This window comes from Anarrhichthys ocellatus, unplaced genomic scaffold (assembly GCF_004355925.1).
Source record: "Anarrhichthys ocellatus isolate YVR2014 unplaced genomic scaffold, GSC_Weel_1.0 scaffold5, whole genome shotgun sequence".
NCBI classification, from domain to species: Eukaryota; Metazoa; Chordata; class Actinopteri; order Perciformes; family Anarhichadidae; genus Anarrhichthys; species Anarrhichthys ocellatus.
This window is the reverse complement of record NW_022280035.1, coordinates 2,580,660-2,608,589: the sequence shown is the minus strand read 5'-3', so window position 1 is coordinate 2,608,589 and position 27,930 is coordinate 2,580,660. Positions and strand designations below refer to the sequence as shown.

General features: G+C 43.3%; 2 protein-coding genes across 6 annotated transcripts; one reads left to right on the top strand and one right to left on the bottom strand.

The window, feature by feature from the left end:
- Positions 1-212: 212 nt before the first annotated feature.
- Positions 213-11,347, top strand: syn2a (synapsin IIa). The gene is made up of 11 exons (XM_031844545.1): positions 213-849; positions 6,437-6,494; positions 6,595-6,686; positions 6,858-7,014; positions 7,145-7,234; positions 7,351-7,413; positions 7,574-7,716; positions 7,804-7,878; positions 8,669-8,771; positions 8,927-9,073; positions 9,186-11,347. The coding sequence occupies exons 1-11, from the start codon at positions 509-511 to the stop codon at positions 9,318-9,320; spliced, it is 1,404 nt and encodes a 467-aa protein (XP_031700405.1). The 5' UTR covers positions 213-508; the 3' UTR covers positions 9,321-11,347.
- Positions 11,348-13,232: 1,885 nt separating this feature from the next.
- On the bottom strand, positions 13,233-27,260 carry raf1a (Raf-1 proto-oncogene, serine/threonine kinase a). 5 transcript variants are annotated; one of them, XR_004212697.1, is made up of 18 exons: positions 25,812-26,358; positions 23,730-23,956; positions 23,443-23,555; positions 23,223-23,325; positions 22,955-23,112; positions 22,696-22,785; positions 20,878-21,031; positions 20,136-20,160; positions 19,572-19,681; positions 19,217-19,334; positions 17,970-18,054; positions 17,651-17,827; positions 17,506-17,552; positions 17,271-17,389; positions 17,030-17,161; positions 15,489-15,623; positions 14,230-15,384; positions 13,233-14,072 (listed from the first exon to the last, which is right to left on the bottom strand). XR_004212697.1 is itself a non-coding variant. In XM_031844544.1 (18 exons), the coding sequence occupies exons 2-18, from the start codon at positions 23,928-23,930 to the stop codon at positions 15,244-15,246; spliced, it is 2,028 nt and encodes a 675-aa protein (XP_031700404.1). In that variant the 5' UTR covers positions 23,931-23,956; positions 25,812-26,423; the 3' UTR covers positions 14,173-15,243. The 5 variants fall into 5 exon arrangements, 4 of the variants coding, with proteins under 4 accessions (XP_031700404.1, XP_031700403.1, XP_031700402.1 ...); XM_031844544.1 differs by lacking the exon at positions 13,233-14,072 and adding an exon at positions 20,292-20,411 and having other exon boundaries at positions 14,173-15,384; positions 25,812-26,423; XM_031844543.1 differs by lacking the exons at positions 13,233-14,072; positions 25,812-26,358 and adding an exon at positions 26,996-27,260 and having other exon boundaries at positions 14,173-15,384.
- Between the last annotated feature and the right edge of the window lie 670 nt (positions 27,261-27,930).

Sequence of the window (27,930 nt, the reverse complement as noted above, 5' to 3'; positions counted from 1 at the left end):
CAAACAGCCATTTTAGATTTCACGGCTGCGTTTCACACACAGAGCACTGTGCATGGACACAGGGCAGAAAAAAAACAACACATGGAACAGCGGGAGCCAGAGTATGTCTATTATGATGTAGTAGTCTATACCCTCTTGCACTTACATAGGAAACTCCTCTATTTTATATGCAGTGGTTCAAAGAAGCATGACGCCTATGAGGCAGCAGGGAATGGGGGAGGGGTAGAGAAGGCAGGCATGTACGCCAGTTAGAGTGGAGAAGAGGAGAGAATGAGATGAGGGAGGAGAAGTACAGCCTGGGCATCATTTGCAATGCTTGAGGAAAGCACAGGGAAGACGGGATTGGTCGAGGGAGAGTGTCGCGTCACCGCCAGTGAGGGGGAGCTCTGAGGATGCTCGCTGGGAGTTTGCATTGAGAGCTCAGCCATTATCAGCTATACACTGGGAACGGGGACTCCTCTGCAGAATCATTTTTCTTGTTGACTCTTCTCCCCTCTGAGCTGCAGCCATGAATTATTTGCGTCGGCGTCTCTCGGACAGCACGTTCATCTCCAACCTGCCCAATGGCTACATGACTGACCTCCAGAGGCCTGACGGCGCTCAGCCTGCTCCACCTGCCTCCCCAACCCCAGCCAAGTCTCCTACAACTGGGCCCACTCCCCCAGCCACTTCCCCTGCTCCAGAGAGGAAACCCCAGCCGTCTCAGTCCACCGGAGCGGGCTTCTTCAGCTCCATCACCAACGTTGTAAAGCAGACAGCTGCCTCAGCGGGGCTAGTGGAGCAGACCCAAGTCACGACACCTAAGAAGTTCAAGATTCTCCTGGTAATTGACGAACCACAACAGGAGTGGTAAGACAATGTGTTGCTCTACTCTGTCCCCTCGAATCCTTTCTGGGCTGTGTATCGTTTGTTTGCTCGTCCTTCGTGTTGATTTTTCTCCACGTGATTCCTTTGATGTAGCAGTGAGGTAAAGGGTTAAAGAACCACTGAAACAACATGCATCATGCGCCCTGCGGATGAGAATGGGCACTGCTGCTGTGGTTTGATGGTACAGCATGCCAGTGTTACGGTAATACAACGAGGCAGCCAATGCTTGAGCAAATACGGTCCATTGATTCATAGCGGTAATGACATTACACCAAGATGGATGCTTTTTATTGTCCTCTATTCTGTCTGTGTAGTAAGATGGGCTTTAATGTGGCATTGTTTTGTTCTACGTATTGGAGAAATAGAAAGAAAGGTTTATGACAGCTGCCTGTAAAAAAAAAGAAAAACTAGTCTATTAACTAAAATAACTGATAGTATTGTCATGTAATGTGGCATTTTGCCATTCTTAAAAATAGATGTTCCACAGGTTGTGCATAAATGGGAAATGTACATTATTTCTTTGGAGGCAGTCTAAATACTGCAGTGCTTTCCCTCCATCAATGGGGTTTCCCCCCCGCTCACAGATAGGAGGTCACATGACATGCCCTGCACTGACATGGGGATTGTAATTAACTGCGGCACATGGTGCATAGGGCTCCATTAGCCGATCATACGAGTGGTGTGCAGTAGATAGGTAAGTAAAATATATAGTGAAATTAAATAGCATCATCCGCATGGTTATATTTCTCATCCGGCTTTGAGATGGGACCATTGTGTCATTAATGTTAAGAGTACTGGCTTTACGTTAAGGCATCTAAGCTGTTGCACTGACAGGTAATGTCCTGGGGGATCTTACTCAGAGGTATCTTTAAACAAGTACCGCTGTCAGTCAACTGTGGTACAGATTTAAAGCGCTCTGAACGAGTAGGCACACAGATTTAGAGGAAACTATTTATTTTGAGACGGATATCTTGTCGAAAAAATACAGAATATGGTAATTCTATCCCCACACGATCAACACTTGTTTGCACAGCTGACATATTTTCCACAGCAATGTGTGTGCTGGAGCTGTGCAGCTGGATACCCCACAGAATTGCCCAGTCCTTCTATGTGACTTACATTTTCTCCTATTGTGTAGAATTTATGGACATTATTATGCCTTACTTTCTTTTTTTTTAATAGTGCAATACAAGTGAGCAATATGAAAACAAAAAAATGCAATACATATGACCAGCATGAAAACAAACAGATGAAACATATCATACAAGGGGGATGATTAGACTCAAACAAACCGAAACAAAAGAGCAAGCAGCAACTGCGACGGCAACAACAAGAAGAAAAAAGGTATAATGTTTATTGTAGTACGCATGTGTTTAGTGTTCTGCGAGTGTTTTTGTTTCCGGGTGGACTGGTTTTCTATGTGAAAGAAGGGAGCGAGCAAAAAGGGGAGACAGTATTTACCAAGGAGGATATAAAGGGAAATAAGAGGAAAATAAAACGGAACAATGCGGGTCAGGGCAGAATTTTCTGTAGTTATTTATTTATATTCTATAATGCCTCATTGTGCTCACAGCACAAAGAGACTGCTTTCACACTGGATGGTATTCTGACTTTGTGGACCCTTTAGGCTTTCACACAGCATGGAAATAAAATCTAAATAAAATCTTCATTCCCCTTCTTTAAGCATTGAACAACATCAGAATATCTGGTAGTTTAGATGTGAAGTGAAATGAACTGAGCCGTCACACTTGGAATCCGTCTATGCAGGATGTCATGTTGTCCACACACGTGTCACATCGAGGTTAATATGTCGTCTGTGTCGGACGGCCACGGTGGCGGCCTTTCATTTTACACTGCCGAAGATACATATGCAGCTGAATTCAGTTGAATCTTCTGAGGACATTGCCCCTAAAACACAACAAATCACACAAATAGTAGGATATCGGCTTCGCTGAGTCAGGAGGCCTTGCAGCAGCCACTTATCCTGTTTATGTGTGCAGAACTAGCCATGTACAGAACCGTTGATCAATATTAATAAGATCAGACCCTCGTCTGCAGGAGGGATGCCAGCCTTTTGCTTCACTTGTTCCACATTTGTTGAGAGCGGAAAGCAAGCAGCTTGTTGAGGAATAAGGATTGCAGTGCAGTTCTGGCAGAGGAGCGCATTAATCCATTAAACTAAAACCACGTCATTCACCAAAGGCCATTCCAATTGAGAATATTGAGTAGGTTGGGCTGCGAGTGATACAGTTTTTCACACTCCATTGTCCTTACTGTCGGTATTTAACCATATCTGATATGAAGTAGTGTCTCCGTATTTGATGAAAAATGTCAAGTGATGACATTCATTCATATGCAATGTTAGTCCATTGTGTTCATGATCTCCGCAGACTAGCATCGCTCATAATGGTTTCTTGCTTCATATATGTAATACGCATCCACTGGGGAGAATCGGATAAAATACCTCATTCAAAAGGGCTTCCTCTGTCTGAGTGCTGCATCTATTTTTCATGACTGCTCAATATCACCGAGTGGGGAGTTGAGCACGAGGCTTGGTTTGTTTTGGTTGCTGTCGTGCGACCTTTCACCCAGTGGTTGCAAGTCAGTGCGCAGTAGGCCTACAAATCAATCTTAGTTTACTCAGTAGTAGTGTAGGTCTGCTTCATTCACTTTCAGTGTTGTGTAGCTTATAGACGTGTATATAAAACAAATATCACGTGGATGATTCAGAGGAGAAAGCGTCAGAAAAAGTGCAGACGTGTCTGAAACGCCGCATGCTTTGTATTCATGCAGGTCTCACACAGGCGGGATGGAAACAGCAACAAATACAGCTGCTGGCAAGCTATAAGAAGATGAAATGCGTCTTTATTTTCATGCAGGTGTTTGCTAAACCCCTAATATCCTCTGTAATGTTGGCACACCTTGAGTCTGACTCTTTATGCGCTGTATCTCATTTTGTGACGGGCTGTTTCAAGACTTTTTTATTCTGTCCGCCCTCTGCAAATGGAAGCCAGAGTTATGAGCACACAGAATGAAATCAGGAAAGAGTCCTTCATACTAATTGCATCTGGCAGATGGCTCGGCCATCAGCATCTATTTTTCAGTTCAAATGAGTCAAATCCCAGATGATATATAGATATTTCCTTGATATTGTATCAAGGACATTACAATCAATTAGGTGTAGAGAAAAAATGTTGACCATTACTTAAATTCTGTCTTTGCAAATGGACACCAGCTACCAGCAACAAATGAGGATTATCTTAGTGTCTGAGATACTTTAATTATTATTCAAAATGTCCTGCAATCTTAGAATCAGCCACATAAAGAAAACAGAGAACATTAATATCAGTATTCGGACCAGGACTTTGTTGTGTAACAGGTTGTGTTAAGGAGAGTAGTTAACTGTAGATAAAACGTGGGCTGATGAAATCATAGCGAGTTACAGCACAGATAGAGACAGAAGCCCTCCGTCATTCATACAGCCTTTCTGCTTGTTAGATGAAGCTGCCAGGCCTCTAGGGAGGTTTGTTTTGTGCCAGGAATACTGTGCTATAAATTGCTCTTACGACAGGAGAAGCAGATGTTCCACTGTCTTACCTATCAGACTAATGGCCGACGTGTACCGCGCTCTCATTCTCTCCATAAGGCCGCTCAATTTAAAGCAGGGGCATAGATTCCTTTTATTCAGTGTTCGAAATGAAAAACATAGAGGGTGGGGGGGGCTGTACTTGACTGGAATCAGAGCAGGATTATTTTTTGTACTGTGAGCTTAACCTTTTTCAAACATTACTCACGTGTGAGAGTGAATGTCAAGCAGACATTAAAATTCAGCAGGCACTCCCGCTAACCAAGCTCTCGGGTGAATCATCTGAATTAAAAAAAATATTTCACAGTAATAAGATGATTTGGCAATTTGAAAACCTGCAACCATTAATGAAGTCGCTTCATTTTTCTCTTGTCGATATTGACTCACTCTTAAAATCACAAAAGAGGAACACCTTTTTTGTCTTATTTGGTTTCTCATCTCATTTAACTCAAGTCAAGAGGACACATATTGATTCTTACAAATGAATGATCCAAGTAAATATCTCAGTGAGCAGTTAGGCTCAGTGCCCGCTGAGGCTAACTCCAGTTTTAAGGCCAGAACGATATAATGGTAAAGGCAGAATTATTGCTAATACATAACAATAACGTCGTAGATTTTAACCAGAGGAGCTGGTTCCTGTCAAACACTAATGCATATTAATGCATAAGAACTGATGGCGTCCTCTAGAACGTGGGGCTTTCATGCTCAGCATGCTGAACTGGGCTCTGCAGAGTGATCACACACAACATTATGCTCCCTCCACACAACCATTCCCCATGCTGACAAAGATTACAATTTAAACTGCAAAATAAAGCCAGATGCTTTTTTCATGCCCCGTCTCTGTGTTTGTTTCTGTTGGTGGTGCTTTGGAAGCACCGTCTCAGTTTGCAGTATGCATTCATCACAGTGCAGGCCAGGCTTTTCATTTTCTCAGCTATAGGAGCACTGATTCATATTTTAATGGTTGTTTTCCACCACAGCCAAATAGTTCCCTGTGCCCCAATTAGATTGGGAATGAATTATTCAGCTTTAGCTCTGCACTAAATTGGCAGGGAGTGCAGGATACGTGACAGCGGGGTGATACGAACTAAGAGGAAGACGCAGTGAGAACTCCACAGCAGGTCGTCTAAATGTATCAACACAGCCTTACTGAAACGTGGACATTCTGCAAATCCTGTTCTGTAAAAATGGGTTTCACAATATCCTTCATCGCACCAATTTACACACACAGACTGTTGCACTGCAGCAGATGGCTGTTAGTATTTAAGCTTGAAGCTGTGGAAAGGAAACCAGAATCAAACCTGAAATTGATGGAAAGAGTTCTTTTTTGGGCAACGGTTATTGATTTACTGTAGATCACCCGAGTAGTTTCTACAGCTGAAGCTTATGTTGTCAGGCCCATCCCCAGAAAATACACAAAGAAATCAAACTCCTTGTTAACACTGACAATCGTTGTCTGGCTTCTGCAGCTTCCAATGCCAAAAGATCTCCACTTCACCAGTGATTTAGGGAGGAAAAAAAGAAAAAGAAGGGCCCGCCTGTGTCATTTTTATTCAAGTCAGAATGACGAGAGACGCTCTGTTTTAAAAAGTGCTGAATCACATCACAAGTGAAGCCATTTTCTGAACAGGAATGTTACCTGTGCATCGTCCTTTATTAGCCCCGCTGTGTGTTACTGCCAGTGGACCAGGCAGTAATTGCACGTGTGTGCGTATGCTGTCGACGGCTTGGCTTTAAAGATGACACAGCCTGGAAAAGTGTTGTAATATTTCAGCGCTATCCTCGTTGAAGGGAAGAAGTGTTAGAGAGGCTGTGTATCAGCAGTTTGAAGAGCGTGAAAGGGAGCATTTGTCTGCTCTGTATACACACTCAACATTAATTCACATTCCAGGTTGTTGTCATTATCTCGAACGCAAATCTCTATTTTAGGAATCCTTATTCTGTTTTTACATTAAGTTGATACATTGTTTCTGTTTTAACCAGGGCGAAATTGTTCCGGGGAAAGAAAATAAATGGAGATTACGACATCAAAGTGGAGCAGGTACGTTTTGCCAAGCCAGTGTTCTCCGTTTTAAATACTTTTGTAAAGAGAAGTGGAGGCACTTTGTCCTCACACACTTCTCAAATCATTGACTCCTCAGGCTGAATTCCATGAGATCAACGTTGTGGCCCATGCCAACGGGACCTGCAACGTTAACATGCAAGTCCTCAGAAATGCTACCAAGGTTATCAGGTGAGACACACACACACACACACACACACGAGAACACAGAAAAGATTTACCCACCGAAGTCAACATTTAGCATAGTTTAATCATGTTTTGCTGACTGATTGATCCTCATTGCTGTCATCACTTATCACACTTGTTTGTTATTTTTTTCTCTGCTATGATTTAATTTTCCAGGTCATTCAAGCCAGACTTTGTCCTCATTCGTCAACACGCCTTCAGTATGACCCAGAATGAAGATTTTCGCAACCTGATCATTGGCCTGCAGTATGGAGGTGTCCCATGCATCAACTCGCTGGAGTCCATCTACAACCTGTGTGACAAGCCATGGGCGGTAGGCACTCAATAATAATGATCTATTCTCTGTCTGGATTGTATTCTATCTAACACACAACTGTAATTTGCTCTGTGATGTGATTTATCCAAACGTTATACATGATTTATTTACCTTTTTGTGTGTCCAGTTTGCCCAACTAATCAACACCCACAGAAAGCTGGGTTCAGAGAAGTTCCCTCTGATCGAGCAGACGTTTTACCCAAACTACAAGGAGATGGTGAGAACACACTTTTGTTACTGCATTCAAAGATTGTTCCAAAATGTTTGTGCTAATTTGCAAATGTAAGAGGAAAGTATGAAGCAGGATATAAGGCAAGAACTTTCTTACTTTAGGTGAGCATGCCGTCATTCCCTGTTGTTGTGAAGATTGGACACGCCCACTCCGGTATTGGAAAGGTATGGGGATTTTTCTTCTTGCAGTCATATGAAAGAATGCATCAAGTTGTTTTGCTATGAACTTTAGCCATATTAAATATGCTGCTAATTCGAGCAATTTGAGTGTCATCAATATATCACAACGCTCGGTTCTGTCTCATGCGTCTGTTTCTGTGTACAGGTGAAGGTGGACAATCACAGTAAGTTCCAGGACATAGCCAGTGTCGTGGCTCTCACCCAGACGTACACCACCACAGAACCTCTCATCGACTCCAAGTACGACATCAGAATCCAGAAGATCGGCACTGACTACAAAGCCTACATGTAAGTGCAACTACGCTTCTCCTACTCCAGCTTAACAAGTAAACAAGAAACAAAACAGTTGTAATGTGTGTGCTTAACACGCTGCAGGAGAACGTCTATATCTGGAAACTGGAAGACCAATACTGGCTCAGCTATGCTGGAGCAGGTGGCCATGACTGATAGGTGAGTGAGGAAGAATCCAACTTGTAAAGACTTGTAAAGCTTGTAAAGACTTAGTGCTGGCCTCTTTGCCATGTAGGCAGTGCATCCCACCACACAGCAGCTTTTAGGCATTTTTCAGCTTTTTTGTTAGCAGACAAAAGAGACAAGGAGGCACCTTCACCCAATGCAAAGTCAATGGAGAGCGGTGGATTGTTTTCCCACCACGCGCTGACTTAAATGCACTCTGTCTTTAAAGAGTGGGGCAGGGATGAAGCATTTTTATAGGCCAACCCCAGAAGTTAGCATCACCTTGGTTCCCTCGACAAAAAGCCAACTGGATTTTTCCATTGAGTTTTGTGTTATTGCAGAAAAAAAACCTCTGTGGCAAACACAAGTTCATGATTCTTCTTGTTCAGCAAGATAATCTCAAGAAAATGAACCCCACTTTTTTGATTTTTGAAGCGTGAATGCAATCGGTAGAAGTGAAAAGGTAAAGTTAGGCTATAAACAATCTACTGTCAGGCATCTAACCAAAAACCCGTTAAAGTAACCATCGACTTCGAGACAAGGGAACCGATAAAATAATGAACTAATTTCCGGGTTTTAGGACTCATTCCTGCATCACCCCACACTCCAATACAAAGACAAATGTTTGATTTTATTGTAGCAAATCATCTCAGGTTCATTGATTATGTTACATGTGGAATATTAGTAAGCAACTCCCGGTGCGTTGACCTGTTTGCTGCGATCAGCTGCGGCAATCAGTGTCTCATTATGCTGCAACTGGTTTTGAGTCATGCGTTTTGTTCAGGTACAAGCTGTGGGTCGACACCTGCTCAAAGATTTTCGGGGGTCTGGCTATTTGCGCAGTCAAAGCTATCCACGGGAAAGATGGCAAAGATTTCATCACAGAGGTAGGAGTCTGATTGACATCCTGATTGAAAGCTTGTAATGATTAAACCTGTTCCTTCAGGTGAAATATTTCAGTGTATCAGTCTGTAAAAAATGAGTGTGACATAAGTGTCGACTTCCCTTTCTCTCTGCTATAACCATCCTCCATGCGGCACAGGTGGTGGGCTCTTCTATGCCCCTGGTGGGGGAGCACCAGGCCGAGGACAGGCAGCTTATCGCAGACATGGTGCTGGCAGAGATGAACCAGTCGGCGGAGAGGGAAGCTAATGCTCCCCAGAGACCCACCACCATACAGCCATCCCAGGTATAGTAACACACGGGCACAGAGATTAGAAACATGAGGCTTGTGTTAGTTTAGCAATAATCAACAATCACAGTTGTTGCAGGATGAATAAGATACCTCTTTATCATTTTAGGGAGCTGGCCAGAAGGGAGAGATCGTCGGCGAACCCACTAAAAATGGTGCTGGGCACCCGCCTCAAGGTTGTCTGCAGTACATTCTCGACTGTAATGGCGTTGCAGTGGGTCCAAAACCAGTCCAGGCCAACTGAGCCAGTCCAGGGGAAAGGGAGGAAGTCTCAAAGCCTAGATAAACGACGACGTACCTTAGCTGAACACAAGCGCAGACGTGTGTGTTTGTGGTCGCTAATATAGCTAGAATCAGATCTCGGTGACGTGCGCTCGGTACAGCTGAGTGCTTGCCTGGACTGTGTTTTTAACTCTATGCAGTGTCAAAATGTACTGTCTACTTGTTGACCTGTTTGTGTGCTTGTATAGGTCACCTATGTTTCGGTAGCTATGGTTTTTCCTTTGGGGCCGTTGTTGATGATGTAAAAAGCAGATTGTGCCTACACTTGAGTGCTGCTCTGTGCTACCTGTTTGACCCAGCTATGAATCTTTTATTTCCCCCCCCTACCCATTTTTCTGTTTTCTATTTTGGTGTGTACCTTTAGATATTGTTCAAACGTGCAGTTTGAAGTTCGTGTATATATCAGTATGTATACAGTACGTGAGTGTGTATGGCTGTAGTGGTGATTATTTTCATACTTATACTAATAGATATTTATTTTTGTTTTGCATGATTGAAACAAAGGAAGGTGCAAGTCCGTTATTGATGTCCGATCAAGTGGGATGTTCCTGTAACATCGCTGTTTTGCCCCGGCTGTGTTCCCCGTGATTCATGCATCGTGAATGTGTCATAAGAAATGAGTATTATATAAGTTCCACGGGATACGTGTATTCATTACCAAACTGTGTGCGTACACATACAACAGAGACATACAGTATGTGGCCTTTTTTTTAGAGTTAATTTTACATCTATATTGTCAGAATGTCACCAGAAAATAGATAATTTAGAGTGAGGATACTAATAGATGGACACGTAATAAATAGTACAAATTAGATTTATTAAAGATTTTATTATGTAGGATGTTGTGCAGGTGTCTGAACGCACAACTTAAATATATTTATATCATTTTTAACCAAAGAATAAATAGTTTCCTTTCAATCAGTCTTTGCACTACAGTAACCCGCCATGTAAATATCAGCGAGGGGACTGTTATTACTGCCGTTTGTCACATGGAGTGTCGTTTCACCAGAGCATTCCAGGACAATAAGTGTCTGTTGGTAATCACAGCGAGCTGATGCTGTATTCAAAATGTATTTTGTTTCTGTGTTTAGTTGTGTGTGGAGGCAGACATTACGGCTGATAATGAAACGGTGTATAATGTGCGCCCCCCCCCCCCATGGCCCTTACACTGGATATTGGTGGTGTTGCCATGACAACAATGCAAGTGTTCTGAGGTTCTGTGTGGCCAGTCAAAAGATTCAACACTCTTCCTGTGAGTCTCGATGGAACGTGCAATATAGATCCTTTTTGTTTTTAACACAATAACGTGTTTATTTTGAAATCAGATCTTCCATCAAATTAATTCAAAAAGCTATAGTCATCCACACATGGACTTGTTTTAGAAACACAAATGTCGATTGTTGTCCGGTGGCTTTTTGTGGAGGCCATTTCATATATCAAATACCCTAAATGGTGAAACAGCTAAAAAGCAACCAAATCAACTGTAAAAAGAAATCTGTACCGTTTTCCAACAATGTATTTGTTACTATAGTAAATAATATGTTCAGCAAGCTCTGTGTGCAGTTCTTTTTTCCAAATAGTTTAAAGTGCCATTGTATCTGTGAGCGTATCCTTGTAAAAGCCATGCCTGCGGCTTTATGGGTGTGTTGTTCTGTTTAATAGGAATTATGCCATGGCATTGATTTACAAGGGAGGAGCGTGGAGAGGTACCCCAGCTGCATGGCCAGGCCTTGGTGCAGTGATCGTGATTGAATATCTGATAAATTATAACTGGACGTGTTTATTTGGCCGTTGTGTGTTGAGGTGAAAGTTATATCTTCAGACCTGCAGGACTGTAACTATTAAGGGTATATGGTAACTAAATAGATGTACTTTTAAAACCGGTGTTGGACTGTTTAAATCAAGATCAGAGTACAATATATTGTGGAAAGAAAATTCCATCCTGGATATTTCCCCTCTGTCACTGGCAATAAAGCTTCCTTTGCAATATTTGGTCTGTGTCCTCAACTGTGTGATGTTGTAATATTATTTCTTAAGGAAACTCTTGTGTTCAAGAATGTTAAAAGTTGTATATGCAGTGAAGGGAGGAGGCCACTCCTAACAGATCATACACACTCTGCTTCCAATGCATGAAGTGATATCTGTATTGTGATAATGTCTTCCCACTGCTTTGTTTGTGTTGAGCGGAATTAAAAGGGATGAGGGTTGACCCCTTATGTGTTTGTAACAAAAGCTGAGAGTGCCCCCTTGGATGCCCCTGTGGTAGATAGAATATAATTAAGTGCCCTCTAGGGTGGCCTTAAAATTAAGAAGACACAATTCAATAAATCGTTCAATTCAGTTTTGTTTGTATAGCCCAATATCAGAAATTGGCCTCAGGGGGCTTTACAATCTGTACAGCATACAACATCCTCTGTCCTTGGACCCTCGCTTCAGAAAAGGAAAAACTCTCAATAAAAAACATTTATAAAAAGGAAGAGACCTCAGGGACCGAACTGAAGACGATGCAGTGCCATGGGAGCTGCTCTAGACGCTAGAAAACCTTCTGCGTGTTGATGTCCTTGATTTTTTTCCGGCCCTGTCCCCCAGACAGCCACTGCTGCTACACTTTCTGTCTACAGATGAATCATGAGTCATGGCTGCAGAGACCCTTCTATGTGCTGATGGGATGCTGAGCAAGTCTGAGATACTGGAGCTTGACGACAAATCAGACTAGCACATATATTATTGTGCAAATTCAAGCTGTTTGCATTAAAACCGACCTCTGCAAACATCTCCCATAGATAGAATATGTTCATATTTCCGTATTCGTGAGGCCTCCAGATGGTGCTGAGGTTTCCCCCCCCTCCTCATAATAAACCACACTGACGTGGCCTGGTGGCAGTAAAAAGCCTCAGAAGAACTCAGAGGAGTCACACTTCCGGCCCTGAAGCTCCAGCGGAGGAGCTTCCGTCTAGACTCCTCCCAGCTACCCGTCAAGCTGCTGCGCAACATGAAGAACTCAGGCCCTGTGGATGCTCGCCGCACTGACCATCTGCTGAAGAACCTCCATCCCATAATCAGGGGGAGAATGTAAAGGTGCAGATTCAATGAACACGGGCATCATTGACTCTCAAATAACACATTATATAACAAAACATGGTTTATTTTTAATACTCACTGCGTTCACTGTTTTAAAATGGAAAATACATCAGCACTACTGCCTTCATAGATGATTTCTGTAAACAACGCAGTAGACATACAGAGCTTCTGGCTGCCATCTGCTGGTAGAGTTGAAGCACAGTGGGCCTACATACAATACATATCTGTGTTATTTTGGTTACATAATTGGTCACTTGAGCTGCAGCAGTGGGCCTTTAGTTCGTCACAGAATTGATGAAACCAGTTGAATGACGATCACAACGCATGTACGTTGTAGTGCAGGTTGCAGTTACAGCATGATGAATAAAGATGCAGCCTTCTGTCAGTCAAATAGAATGTAAAACTCACATAAAAATGATGGGTTTTTATTGCCAGATAAAGTTGGAGGCCATTACAGAGAGAGGCAAGCAGCCGTCTTGGCAGACACTATTAAATTGATTGGACTCCTTTCATAGATCGGTGCACAACATCCGGATGTTGTCTTTGTCAAATTGCATTCGTGTAGAAAATGTCTGTCCCTTTTAATCCACATCGTCTGATGTGCGTTGCTGTCCAGTGAAGTGAGAGAAACTTCAGTTCTTTTTAATTCACAATACATTTTCCCTGGAAATTAAACAACTTTAAAGTTCCATAAGATTCATAATTAGTATACATATATATACATACACACATACTGTATATAGATCATATATATAGACATATATATATGTCTATGTATAAATATGTATATTTCTCCTCTGACGACCCCTCAGATGTATCTTGTGATCATTTAGAGGGGCCTGAGCCCTAGATTGAGAACCGCTGGACTAAACTACAGAACTGTCTGTAAAGTTGTTCAAACAGTGAAATGCTTCTTTCAGGGGGACAGTCTTCTGCAGAAAGAGTACTTTTACTTCTGAAATGTTAAGTACATTTAGCCAATTCTACTTTTGTACTTAACTAAGGATTTGAATGTTGAGGATGCAGCACGTTGAGGTGTTTCTTAAATATTATGCAGGTCTTATACAGTATACTGAATGAAGGCTGACCCCCATATGGAGGAACCCCCACTAGATGGAGCTACAGCAGGTCAGGGTGGAGGACGTTTGGGCTCCGTTGGTTTCATTTTTGCCAGCCTGTGAGGTTTGTCAGAATGCAGAAATAGAACAGATAAACACATATAGCAAAACCATTGTAAAAATAGACAGCTTGTGGTCAGGCGGTGGCTATGCTCTCATTACATTGCTCCACTTTTGGTGACATCAGGTCTATTTTACCCCGTGATGAGGCTTTTTGAGAAGTGATAGCCGGGGCCATGAACATTAAACTTATCCCCATATTTAGATCACAGCAAATATTCCCATATTTACTATAAATTTGCACTTGGGACTGAACCAAGTCAAGTGGTTCAGTCCAGCAGGACCTACACGTTGCATGTTTATGCTAAAACAAAATATAACCGTCCTCCCTTTCCACCACGTGTCCCTCCCTTGCAGAGTGATTCTTGTTCCACTGAGCCTGCCAGTGGCGGTGCAGTGCACAGCAGCATCAGCCAGCAGTAGAATCCCCCGGTGGCGTGTCTGGACTGGATGCCCTGTGTGGGATTTTACAGCATTAGTGAACAAGAAGAGAAGCAACATAATCTGATGTCTACTGCATAATATAATAAGAAGCAGGAAAATATAACAAACGTCTTTGGCAAAAGAATTTAACTTAATTTTATTAAAATATTGAATAGACAACTCTCTCACCAAGTACACAATAACACGTTTAACCTCCTGAAAGAGACATCAAAGACAACAAATACAAATTAGTTTCCAAATCATTTTAAACATTTAAGACAACCGCCAAATGTCCAGCTGGTGACAGCCTATACCCATGGTGAGGACGTGTGGGCATCGACGGATCGTTTACTCAGAGCTCTGAAGCCAATGTGGAGACTGTTGAAACATAACCTTTGCGTTTGCTAAAAATGTGCAAATTCAATTTTCTCCGTCATCACTCGTGCTCGCTGTCCAACAGGCTAGAAGTCCTCCAAAATGACCCCAAAAAATAAAGACAATTAAAGAAGAAAGGACAAAAAAAAAAAAAAAAAATGACAACAACTTCCCATATCTACGCCATTATCATTTAAGACAATGCAAAATCAACTACTACTGTGCAACTAAATGGACTACATCCGACGGCTTTGTTTGTGATAGAGGTGAACTGTGCGGGATCTTAGTCCAGGCTTTGTTTCCTCTTAAGGCATATAAGCTTTTAAAAAAAAAAAAAAAAGGTCCTCTTCATCAGAACCCAGGACGGCCAGATAAAAGGGTGTGCTTCACGTTGCCGAACCCAAGTCTTCCTCTTAAGCTTCCTTCAGTGTCAATTTCCTCGTTGTCTTAGGTAGGTGTGCGTGCATGTATTTACAAATTTTACCAAATGCATTGCCGCCGTGGAGCCTCTGCATACTTCTTAATATGTGCAGTGATAAGCACGGCACCGCCTCCATGTATCTTTTGCCCCGCCTCTTCATGTGTTCATCCCACTGCAATCACTCGCTTCCTTCCAAAAGTAGCTCTCAGATGCACTTCCCCCCCTCTCCTCACGTATTCTATTGGTTAGCGCGGGTTTACGTATGATCGCGTGTACATGTCTAAGTCTACATTTGCATCTGTATGTAGAGAATTTGGGGCGTCCTGAGTATTTGGGACTATTTTGGATATTTCAAAAGAGGAGGAGGGGGAAATGTGAGGAGAGGAGGAGGTGTGCTGTCTGAGCCTCTAGAAAACCGGCAGTCTGGTGGAGGTCAGAGTACAGGCATTGATATCCTCAGTGTGAGAGGCTCTGTGCAGGGACGGTTCTGAGGCACTGCGGTTAATCTTAGGCAGGGCGTGCTGGAGAAGCTCAATGGAGGACAAGATCTGAAAAAAAAAAATAAATAAAAAATGCATAAAAGACATGAAAAAGTAAAGATGAATTAAAGAAAAACACTCAGCTTTAAGTCGACAAGTAGACGGTGCTTCACCTGAGGGAAGAGGGGCCTCTCGTCTTTGGACTTCTTGATGCAGTCGGCCACCAACCTTTTCATGGCTTTGGGGCAGTTTTTGTAGAGCTTACTGAGGTCTGGGGACAAATAGCCTCTTCCCACCATGAAGATTATCTGAGAGGAGGGAGTCACAGACAGCAGATGAGACAGAGGGAGGGAGTGTGTGTGTGTGTGTGTGTGTGTGGTACATTTGAAAATACTTAAGAGTTGAACTATTGATCCAAATCAGTGCGACAGTAAGGCACGCCTGATGAATCCTAAAATCAGCAGTCCATCTCTGGGATATTTTTAGAAACACAGCCAGTGAGTTGAAGGTGACAAGACATCTAAGACACTGGAGCCTTTGTGAGGGCATGAGTGATGCTGCAGAGATAAAGGGATCGTAGGAGGACTCTATGTGCTTGCAAAGTATGGCGGTGGGTCATAGAGGTGTTAACGGGCACACTTTGTACAGCGACTTCAGCCTATTTTGAATTCAGACACAGTAAACAGAACCGAACAAGGAGCCAGACAGGATCCAGACCAGGTCTCGTGGCCTGCGCGAGGACGAAAAAAAAAAGAAACGCAGACACGCACATGCACCCCTTTTCTTACACACAAACAGGGTTGTGTTACGGGGTCTAAAATTAGGCTAGTGGCTCCAGGACGCCCGCCTCTGTTCCGTATTGGGCCTTCGGCCAGCTCCACAACCCCCTTCAGTCAGCAATCCAATGTCTTTCCACCACCGGCTCGCAGCCCGTCACCGGGACCCGGGCGAGGACTAGAGCTCAGGCACTTGTCTCGACTGTGGCTTACTTCTCTGTTTTACACGACCGGGTCTAACAAAGGAGCAAAAACCTGCAGCCTAACTTGCAAGTTTGCACAAATTGATGATGCCAAACACAAATGTCACCTATATGCACCGTTGTGTTTCCTTTTGAAATATAAAAAAAATAAATGGGAATTAGGCGCATTTCCATCACCTGGTTTTGAGCGAATAAACTTGGCTACAGCGTGGTTTGGTCAGAAGTTGGCGCTACAGACTACGCATGGCTGTAATCCTCCAGTAAACAGAGCTGAAGAAGTAGAGTTTGCCAACTGCCAGCTCGGCCTCATGTACGAGAGAAACATGGAGCGAGGGCTTCAGCGATTTGTTTCGACTTGGGCTAAGTTTTAATTGCTCTTTCGTGTCAGCTAGCGTTGGCCTTGTTTCATGTTGTCCGGAGTCGAAGACGAGCATTTGCACGTTATGGGAATATCTGAATAGGACCCCGACAGCAGAAACAGCTGATCAGTCATGCGAGTTAAAGATTTCCTACGTCGGAATTGATTCGGCAAAGGCGTTCCCACAATCCCTTTAGCACATCAACTATTTTACAACTGAAGCAAAATCCAACTCAAGCTAGCATTCACTCCCCACAATTGAGGGAGTTTTATTGAATTTCGCTGTTTCCGTACAGCGTTTCTAATGGTACACTCCAAAACGTGCATTACATATTTGAATGGGAAACTAATGGAGAGACTGATCTGTCAGAGACTACCTGATCTCTGGTTGCTATCAGGGAGTACGGGAGCTCTCCCGTCAAGAGTTCGAAGAGAACAATTCCATAGGAATAGACATCGGACTGGAAGCTGTAGGGGTTGTTGTCCTGCATCCGGATAACCTCGGGAGCCTGTGGACATACAGACGAGAAAAGGATTACATTTCCTGTTTTCTGTCATTTCATGTCTTGAACATACTCGTCGTATTTGCTTTAGTGAAATCAAAGCTGTGTTACTCACCATCCAGAGGATGGATCCGGAAGGCTGCTCCACCTGAGTCGAGCCGCTCCATCTGGCCTTCACCGTTGCCAGACCAAAGTCCCCGATTTTCACCGTCAGCCCTTCGTGCAAGAAGATGTCTGCGTTGCCGTCAAGGAATCACAGCCAAAGCACACTGAGGGAACACAGATCCTGACGAGCACGAGGATTAAAGTGCTTTCGTCTTTCACATACTGACAGCCGATAGAAAGGATACTGTTGGATTTCATGTCCCGATGAATGATGTTCTTTGCATGCAGATAGCTAAAAAATGAGAAGGAAACAAATAAGATTATTAACAGACATCTCGGTTCCAATCAATTTAGTTTATCATGAGAAAATCTCCGTTTGTTCGGACTCACTCCATGCCCTGAGCCGTCTGCCGGGCGATGTCGATGAGCTGGATGATCTTTAAGTTTGTCTCCAGGACGTGAAGGTGTTTGTAGAGGCTGCTGCCTTCACACCACTGGGTCACAATGGCCAGGTTGTCCTTTGTCATGTAGCCCATGAACAACAGGATGTTGACATGTCGCGTCTTCCTGCGATCAGAGGCAAGAGGGGGAAGAGGAAATCGCCAAAAAACGAAGATACGGTCAAACTTAGCAAAGAAGATGATTCACCAAGGAACTCAACAAATTGCTAAAACAACTGAAAAAAAACACTATTGATGCCATTTCTTACCTCAAGACTGCCACTTCATTCCTGAATGCCTGAAACTGCTCTGGCGTGGGGTCAGTCACTTTTAAAATTTTAACTGCGACATCACCTAAAACAAAAAAATACTCAGTCAGCTTTGACCCATAAAGATCCACTGTGAGCTCACCTGAGATGCCATTTCCCACCATTTCACGTGTCAGGTAACGTATTTGAAAGTGCTTAGTATGAAGACAGGTGGGTAGTAGCTAGTTAGATTTACTCTTACATGTATTTAAGTGACTTTGCTTAGTAGATTGTACTTGTCAAAGTAGTTTTAATGCAGCATACTTTTACAGTTGTTACTTTAGAAGATTTTTAGATTACTTTCATTCTATTAAGTTAGGATGCATTTATCATGCTACTTTATTTACTATTTGACTCAATCATGATGCGTTAAGAGGCAGGTGGTCAGCTCGTCTCTTCCAGGGCTGACACAGCACTGTGGAGGTCTGGCTTTGCGAGGCCAACTGGTCCCAGGTCTGCTGGCGCTACCGAAGCCACGCCTCCACATGACTCTCTGTTCAAAGCTGCATGGCTGAAGCTACAGCGGGGGAGGATGAGAGCGTCTCCCATGCGTTTTCAGACGCATTATGTGAACATCCCCCTAATGTTAAGCAGCAGCTAATATTAGATGAAGTTTAATATCATAAACACGCAGTACATCATACTTCAAAACTACTACATTCTGTGGTAATGTCAATATTCAAGTGGCGTGTACTCCACTAGTCATGCTCATTAGTGTAGCCTGATGAAGAGAGACTGTAAAGTACAAATTATGAACAAAAAAAAGATATATTGCTTGTATTTCATGTGGACATAACTGATGTTTCATCCACAGATGGTCTTCCTCAGGTCAAAATGAAGAAGTGACACACCTGTAGTTAATGGGCTGATAATGATGAAACATTATCCTCCAATTATCCTAAATGGGTCATCTGATACGAGACATTTTTCAGAAGGATAAGAGACCGTTGTCAACTTCTCTAATCTCTAATCTCAGTCCTCATGTGATCAGAGAGACCTGGATGTGACCTGCGGGTGTCTGTGATGGGAACTAGGACTTAAGACATCTATACTGGAGTGAAGTACATACTTTTGTACTCTTACTCAAGTAGCTATTTTGGTGACTACTTTTACTTCTACTTGAGTATGTTTTTGGCTACTTGACCCACAGTGAAAGTCCTAGGGGTTGCACCTGCATGTGCCCTGCCCCGTCTGAAATGCATTCCTACCATGCCATTTCCCTTTGTACACAGTCCCAAATGAGCCTGAACCGATGCGGGAGTTCAGATACACCTCGCTGGCCTCGATCTCCCAGTAGTAGCTCGAGTCCCGCTTGTCCCGAGGCCTCTGCAGGAACAGAAATCAAGACCCAGAAACGGTTTAGTGCCAGGTGTGTTGCACACACGCTCAGTGATTGGTGGGTGACAATAAAAATGTGTAACTGTAAGTAACTGTGACCTGAGGAATTGTTTACTCAAATAACAAAACTTACTTTCCGAAATGTAGCGAATACTTTGTAAAACAAGTAAAGTGATGAGTCGATACTTTTTAAAACCAGTATAGGAGACGAGACATGGGACTTACGATTTTATTTTTCTCCTGAGTATTGAAGGACGGGGCCCTCTCTCGATGGGCGGGTGCAGGCGCTTTGGACTGGGACCAGCCTGTGGGGCTCTGGCTGGGGGAACTCCCCCCTTCAGGAAAGCAGAGAGAAGAAGGCAGCAATTTAGGATGGAGGACTTCGGTTTGGCGTGCAAAAAAAGAATGCATTACTCACTGCACTGGGAGTTCTATGTAGAGGATTATATAGTGTGTCAGGTGGGTAAAACCTCACCACCTTAGAATGCCACTAAATGAGACGTACAAGAGTCTCTAGGCATTCAGGCAACGCTAGAAAAAGGCAAATAGCACCTCTACTGCTCATCTATTTCTAATGTCTATTGAATGTTATTGGAAGAGCTCAATGTCCAGAATGAGAAATTTCCATTTTGGAGGGAGAAGGGGACAACTAGACAGTCAGTTGATAAAGAAAAGTTTGAATATGAACATTTATTTGATTTAAATGAATTAACAATCAGTACGGGGGAGATTTGTGCTGAAGGGAGGAAGTGTGATGTGAATCTGACCAAATGCAGAGCAAGCACTTACCCGAGTCGTGATCACGCATTGCATCCTAGAGAGACAAAAAACAAATAAATAAACCGCACGCTGTGGTTTGACTTCAGTACTGAAGATGTGAAATGCAGATAGCCTGTTTGCAACGCATGCCATTCAAACCGCACACAGAACGCTCTGCTTTCTAACCTTTTCGGGACTCTCGGGTGAGGCCTCAACAAAAGACTGGGAGAAGTGCACAATACCTACTTTCCTCTTCAGCCAGAATCTGTGGCACCAGGAGCTGGGGGAGGCATTCAGGCAGTCTAGCTACTCACAATACAACAGGCCAGGGAGGAGAACAGGAGGGAGAGGGACACAGTGAAGGAAAGTAAGGAAAGGGAGGATGATGAAAGTGATGCCCAGGTTACTACCTGGACAGAATAGAGAGAAGATATTCTGCAAGGCATGCAAAACTAGTGAGCCGATTATGCAAGAACCTGGGCAGTGAAAAAGCAGAAACTAGAAGTGAACAGGGGGAAGTCAAGTGTCGCAAATGTACAAACATCGCTAAAATGACACGCCATCAGGGGAATAAGACAAAACCGGCTCAACCCTGTCCAGGTGGATAACTTAACGCAGAGTTAGATAAGAGGTAGAAAGAAGCACAGCCAAGAGATATTTGGAATGCCTGAGCTGTACATGGGAGGGCAAGATCCCTCTCTCAGAGCAGGGGGATATTTTAGGAGTGGCTTGAACCTTACAGAAGTACCCAAGGGGGCTGGTGTGTAGTTACCTCGATCATGCTGCAGTCTACGGGCAGGGTGGTGCTAACCATGTGGACGTTGGGCGTGGAAGTGGAGCGCTGCCTCTGGGAGAGCCAGCCGCCCGTGGGCGTGTACGGCGCGGTGTAGTTGAAGGCATGAGGGGTGGAATACCGGTGTGCCGAGCTGTGAGGGCGAACGTGGACAAAAGATCATTGCGTCACTGCATTTGACAGAAATGCAAACAGTGAAATACGTGACTTCTTTAAAACTGGACTGCCGTTGGGTGTGGCGGAGGTCATTAACTCTCTCACTTTCCCCGTTCATGCATCATCTGTTTATGTTGTGCCCTCAACAGACTGCAAACCACACATGCAGGAAAACAAAAAGTAAAACTGTGAGGAAGTAGTTATTGTTTAATTCCAATGTGGCCTTGTCCTTATCCCATTTTTTGGCTAACTTGACACTGTCGAGGTATTTCGCTCTTGGTGTTTGCCAAGATCTTGTGTTGGCTCAGCTGAAGACTACAAAACTCACCAGCCAAATTTGTTAATCTGCAAACAATCCAAAATGTTAGCGCGACTTGAGATGTTTACATTTTCAAGCACAAAATCTAATCTGGTGCAAATATAATAAAAAACGTGCACATCTGGATTCATAGCTGCACTGCGGCTGCTGGTTGAAACGGGGACAGCGGGAGCCCAATGACGCGTTTAAACTGAGATCATATTAAACAGTTATGACCACGGAGGGCACTCCTTGAGAACAATCCCTCTTCTGGCAATACAGGACCGTGTTTCAAAAGAGCATTTGAGATCGCTCTGCGTGGAACAACTTCATACTTTGTGAGCGCTAATTTGGCAGCTCAGAGTGCTTTTTAACCATTTTAAGTGCTCCTGAAACAACAGGCTCTTTTCACGCCCCTCGTTACATCAGCACTTGGACGGCTAAGCCCCCACAAAGCCGAGGACGTCATTCAAAACACGGTTTAATTCTGTTCGGATTACGATACTCCACACATCAGAACTACGACTGTTTTGCAGTCTGACAAGGACAATGGTCACGGCTGCCTAAACCTGCCAATGTATCGCCACCTATTTACAGTATGCTCATGTTGCGGTGCGTTACTGCTCTCAATCCCTCTATGCAGCAACGCACCAGCAAAGACAGGGAGGAAGAAGAAGAAGACTGCTAGCAAGTAGTTGTGGATGTAAACAATTAAAAATGGAGCAGTTTCATGCAGGAACTATTTTCTTTCAACAAATAGTTTCTACATGAAACCGCTCACAACGAGCTCTGTGGTTTATCGTGTGTAACCGGGCCAGGATTTCTGGAAAGAGACACTGCTGATGAGTTTTTGGTTCTTTGAGCACCACAAGCAGAGCGTCATAGAGTCACAAGAAGGCAGACAACTCTATGGCCAATATCTCCAAAACTAGGCATCTCACAGCAAAACAATCTAGATTGATACAGGTAAGAGGGAAAATGTGTTTTTTTTTGGGGGTGAGATGTCCCTTTAAAAAACAAAAAGAAATACTGCTTTGCAGATGTTTTATGTGGACGGAAACACATTTTACACATTTGTTGGAGCTCAAGGATACACACTGCATTTTGGCGAGCAACGCAAAATGTAAACATGACTTTTGTTTGTTTACAAGAAACCTCCACAGGGCTAAAAGAGAAGAAATGTCGCAAAAGAAGAGGGCTCAACTCAATGCAGTGTCATTTGTACATGTATCATTTGCACCCGACAATGTGAGGCATTTGATCTTGAGGGCACCACTGTGGGTATAGTATTCAATAATAACGGACGAGTTACAGACTGATCAAACATAAAAACTTTGCCTCACCTCGGAAACCGCGTCAAGGATTCTCTCATTCGCCGGGACGTCAGCGGGGGCAGCGACGGGGCGCCGCTCTCACCGGGAGTCGGACACAACCTGAAGACAGAGAGGGGACCTCTTGTATCTTACAGAGCGGGGGAATGTGTACGCGCTTCATCAAATAACAGCCGACTGCTTGAGACGACAATGGTTGTCTCATCTCATCAATGCTAATGACATGGATTGTTATATTATTATCTTTTGTCTTTTAAAGCATTACACTTACAGGAGTTGTCTGATATTGCTCCAGTCCACACACATGGTGGGCACTTTGGTGCTACAATGCTCGTGGAACTTGTAGCCGCACGTTTGGCAACGGAAACCATTCAAAAGAAACTTCTGGCAAATATCGCAGAACGCCAGTTTCAGATACGTCTTGCGAACCTGAAAATGACAGGAAAAAAAAAGAAAAATGACACAAAATGTTTCTTTAGCGGCGACGCTTTTTACGGAGACTCGAGTGTGAGGACGTGGCAAACGCGTCGGGTACTCACAAAATTATGCGTGGTCAAAGGAACGTGATCTAAAACCTCCACCAACAGCTCTTCTCCAATCAGGGAGGTGGAGTCGGTGTTCCAATCCATCCGCGATTTTTTACTGTTAACAAAAAGAAAGGGACAAAAGGAATTCAGGTGACAGGATATCAAAGCAAGCGCAGTAACCGCGGCAGGTGAGAATGTGGTGTGTGAATCTGTCAAACAGTCCTGAGCTCACCTCCTCTGTCCTGGATGCAGCCTGAAGACGGCACAGCACTGAGGCTGCAGACCTCTCACCTTTAATGCTTTAATCAGGCAACTGTACAGAGTCATACCTGGTCGTACGTTTACCTGAGGGACAAAGAAAAAAAAGGATTAATTCCTCTCATCTGCCTGAGAGTACGTAGCTCCATATACCTATAGTTAACTGTACTAGTGCAGTATTTCTGCAGCTTTACTGGAAGTCTGGAAATCAGTATGCTGTCTTCTACCTGCAGGAAAATATTGTTTTAAAAATCAACTCACCACAGTGCGCTGCTGGTTCGGGAGGTAGACGCGGATCGTGCTGATAGTCTTGGATTCGGGCATCTTGCCATCATCGGAGGAGCGACGCTGGCAGGAAAAGCCCTGGACCAAGGTCGGAGAGACGCACGGGCCCTCGAATGCAGAGTCCTTCATCCCGAAGCCGTTGCTCAGGGTCTTCCACGCTCCCTGGAGGTGCTCCATTAGTAAAGCCAAGTGCACTCAATGGTCTGGAAAAAAAGAAAAGAAAAGATGACTACCTAATCGATGTCACTTCAGTTCTCTGTCTTCTTTGTAAGGATATTGGTGGTGTGCAGACTCGGGGTAAAAAGGAAAGACTGGTCTGCAAAATGAGAATGTTTTTCATATGAAAAAAGTATTTAAGTCCTTTTCCTCATCATCCTGAATTTAAGTAGATATTCCAAAATCTAACTTGCAGTTTTGAAAAGTGGCTTTTAAAAAAAAAAAAAAAAAAAAAAAAAAAAGCAGCTGTGGTCAGTCACAACGGTGAAAGCTTTTTTACAGACAGGAAGAACAAAAGATAGGTTTGGGTTGTGGCATCGAGAACTCGTTTGACGCAATCTCTAAACATAATCTGCCCCGGGTGCAACCAACCCTCCTCTTGCACGACGGCGTGATTAGGTCCGTTTCAGGGTTGTGTCAGTCGCAAAAGCTTTTCAGAGGTGTGACAGGAAAAGAGAAAGAACGTGTATGTTCTGACCCGTTTAGTGGTCCTATGTGCTTATTAACTTCTGGGCTCGAAAATATAGTGGATGTAGACAAACAAATCCACTCAGACCAGGAGAATCTGTGACCACCACCGAGGTCAGTCCTGTTATTTACAGTACAGGCTTTCAACACACTCTTTTTCTTCTTCTGCATGGTCCGGCAGTAGATAACTAAAACTCAGCAGCTTGTAACAAACAATAAAAGACATTAGAAAGATTCACATAAAAAAGGTCTAATTAGATAGATGGATAGAAAAGAATATGTTACTATAATAATACTGGTAAAGTTAATAAAAACATCTGTGATTCTTGAAAAACCAGGTCATTTGTCAATGTGGCTTGAAAAAAAAAAAAACACAATAACCCAAGTTGGAACTACCCATCAGAAACAAACAAGTTTCCTCTTCTGCTTTGTTTTCCAATATAAATAATCAGTGAAGCTTCTGGTACATAGAATATATATATTATATGTATAGACGTTTCACAGATTGTTCCTTTTCAGTGTGAATACTTTCTCTGCAACACTCCCAATTACCTCTGGTGTGTCTACACAAAAGGCCTGTTACACCGAGGAGATGATTGACTGCAGGTTTACTGGTTAGCTGTCACATCAGACATACCGGTGTGTCAAGAGCACCGAGAAAAAGCAGGAACTTTATGGATGATTGTGGTTCCTCCACCCTAACCCACCACGCTGCGGGAATTGTGTTCACAAGTGCTGTGATCGATCCATAAAAATAGAAAAAAAAAAAAGGAGTTTCAGTAGAGCCCAAAAAAAAAGAAGTCCAGAATATTTAGACTAGATCTGGTCCACATAACAGGTCAGTCAGCTTTAGCAGTTTCTGAAGGCTTCCTTAAAATGTAGGTGAGATCCGTGTCAGCAAGTTAGCACATTTTTGGGGAGAGTTAGAGAGGGAGGCCCGCTAAACTGGCTTTTAAAACGCCTTCATTGACTTCTAATTAAATCCAACTTCTTGCTAAAACACAGGCCTGCTAGTAAAAGCCTCACTGTTGAGACGCGTGCACGATTTCACACAACTACAGCAGCCATTAGTAGCTACGTGTGTGTTTTGTGTATTGGTATAAGGCCTGGTAGGTCCAGTTATCGCTGTGAAATGTGCCTGTAGGCCCCTGAAAGAGGGGAACTCTTGCGGTTAAAACTTCCCAGCGCTACTCACCCTCCATTCAAATCTCACTTGTTCGAGCGATGCATGTCGCGGTCATGCGGCTCGCGGAGAAGCCACTTCACCAGTTTGTAGTTCGCATTTACAAAAAAAAAAAACTTTTTCTTTTCAGTGAGTAGCGACGGAAAGAGCCAGCAAGCTGTGTGTGTGTGTGTGTGTGTGTGTGTGCTTACCAAGAGAAGTTAGAAAAGTTGTGCTCCGCCATAACTTCAGGAAAAAGTGGCGTCGGTGACATCATCATATTTGCAACGCATTCAAAGAAAAACGGGAGAAAAAAAAAAAAAAAAGAGTCGGAATTGTTGCAGACCGCGTGTGAATGTATCAAATAATGGCGGATCCGGTAAATGTAGCAATAATGTGAAGACGTGAAGGTCATAGGCGGGTCTCTGTTTACGAGCCACCACATATATCATACAGGAAAAGTTTTTTTTTTTTATCTCCCAGTCGTGCTGAATGTGAAAAAAAATCCGTCGGACCCTCAAAAGTGACACACGGCAAAAGGGGATATTCGTAAAGCCTCGTGAGGCACTTTCAAATTAAAACTCCAATAAGTTGCTCGGTGCCACCTCGCCACCACTTTCTTTTTTTCTCTCTCTCCAATCAATATTGTGACGTTGTTCGGGAGAAGGTGAAAAGGTTTGAGTTGGTGTCGTGCGTCCGTCTGACGCCAGTGATTGAAACAGGACCTCTCAGTCACAACAAGAGTTGCAAGAATCACTCACACTGCGCATATAGCTCACATTTAATCCCTCCCACTTCGGCGAAACACTAGTTTTTGCTTATTCAAAATGAACTGTACGTGTTTTAAAGTGGTGGATTATATTCGACATGTTTTACGTGTAAAGTATGTTTAAAGTGGTTTTCCTGTGGCCACTACGTCACCGGTAAGCTCATATACTGGTTATTTTCCACGCACAGGCTAATGCGTGTGAAACATTCAAGTATATATTTTAATGCAGATTGGTTAAAATAAAAGTTGCAACAGTATCTTCTGAAAAGTAAAAAATCGTCTCACTACCGGTTTGGAGAAAAGGAGTAATCCCTTACTAACTCCTAGTGCACCACCATCTGGAGATGTGAGGGCAGTGCAGCGTGGTGGCCAAGCCTTCCTGATAGTCATGTTAGATTTCACACATCCACTTACAGACTCCAGAAAAAGGGTCAATCTGTATTAAAGCTGTGGTTGTTGTTTTTTAAATCGACATGAATGCATCATTCTTTAGTTTATATGAATTTGAAATGGTTTCAAACATGAAATCAGACTTAAACATAAGCTTTTGACAGCCAAGAACACAGCTTCTTATTCTTTACCAAACTGGCCCTGAAACAGGCACAGCGTGAAGCCCTCTACACTCACCAGGTGTTCACCATCTCCGTGTAGCATCGTGGTCCCCTGAGGTCCCCTAATTACAGACGGCTCATAGGTCCCTTCAGCCAGCTGGAGTCAACACCATCTGAGAATGAAAACTGCTTCATCAACATCCCGGTCAACACGTCCTGATGATGGGTTCAGCATACAGTGTTTCCATAAAGCAGCAGCAGCAGCAGCAGACAATTTCAGCTAGAGATCTAAATCAGAATTAAATTATTCTTTTAACTTTCATTCTACCCGTCTAACTTTACACTTTTTTTTTGAAAAGGGCCCCCCCCCCCCCCCCCCCCCTAACAGATATTCTATCTAACAAATAACTGAATGCCAAAATACTGTTTCTGTGAAGATGAAGGCAGGGCTTTGTCATCGTGGGGCGTTTTAAGGTACTCCACTACACATGCAGCAGCACCACTGTGTTTCAGTAAGAGGGGGATAATATTGGTGGTACATCTTTTAATCGACTCAACAATGTGCACCACAGGTTGGGATATTTCCCCCTGCTTTGTATGAAAGGTTCTGAGCTGCAGAGTGAAGACCACACGAAATAATAATCGCCATCTCAGAGCGTTACCAACAAATCCACCTTAAGACTGAGATAAACGCATCTTTCCCACTTATTGATCTGACTGAGCACTCAGGCCAGTTAGCTGAGACGCTTGCAACTCCCAGAGAATATTGTCTCTATCTGTCCACTTGAATTCAAAATATGATGCAATCAGGACTCCGAGAAGTGTCTGCATCAGCGTTACACAGTCTGAAACACACACAAACCTTTTGTTAGATTTGTCTTATTATGGATTTACACTGTCATTCCAATTCTAGATTCTTATTTTTGTTTCAGGTTTATTTAATCAGTTTAGCTTTGGGGCCATTCACAAACAAACTAAGCCTAACTAATGGTAATTTCAGGTGTTTTAATT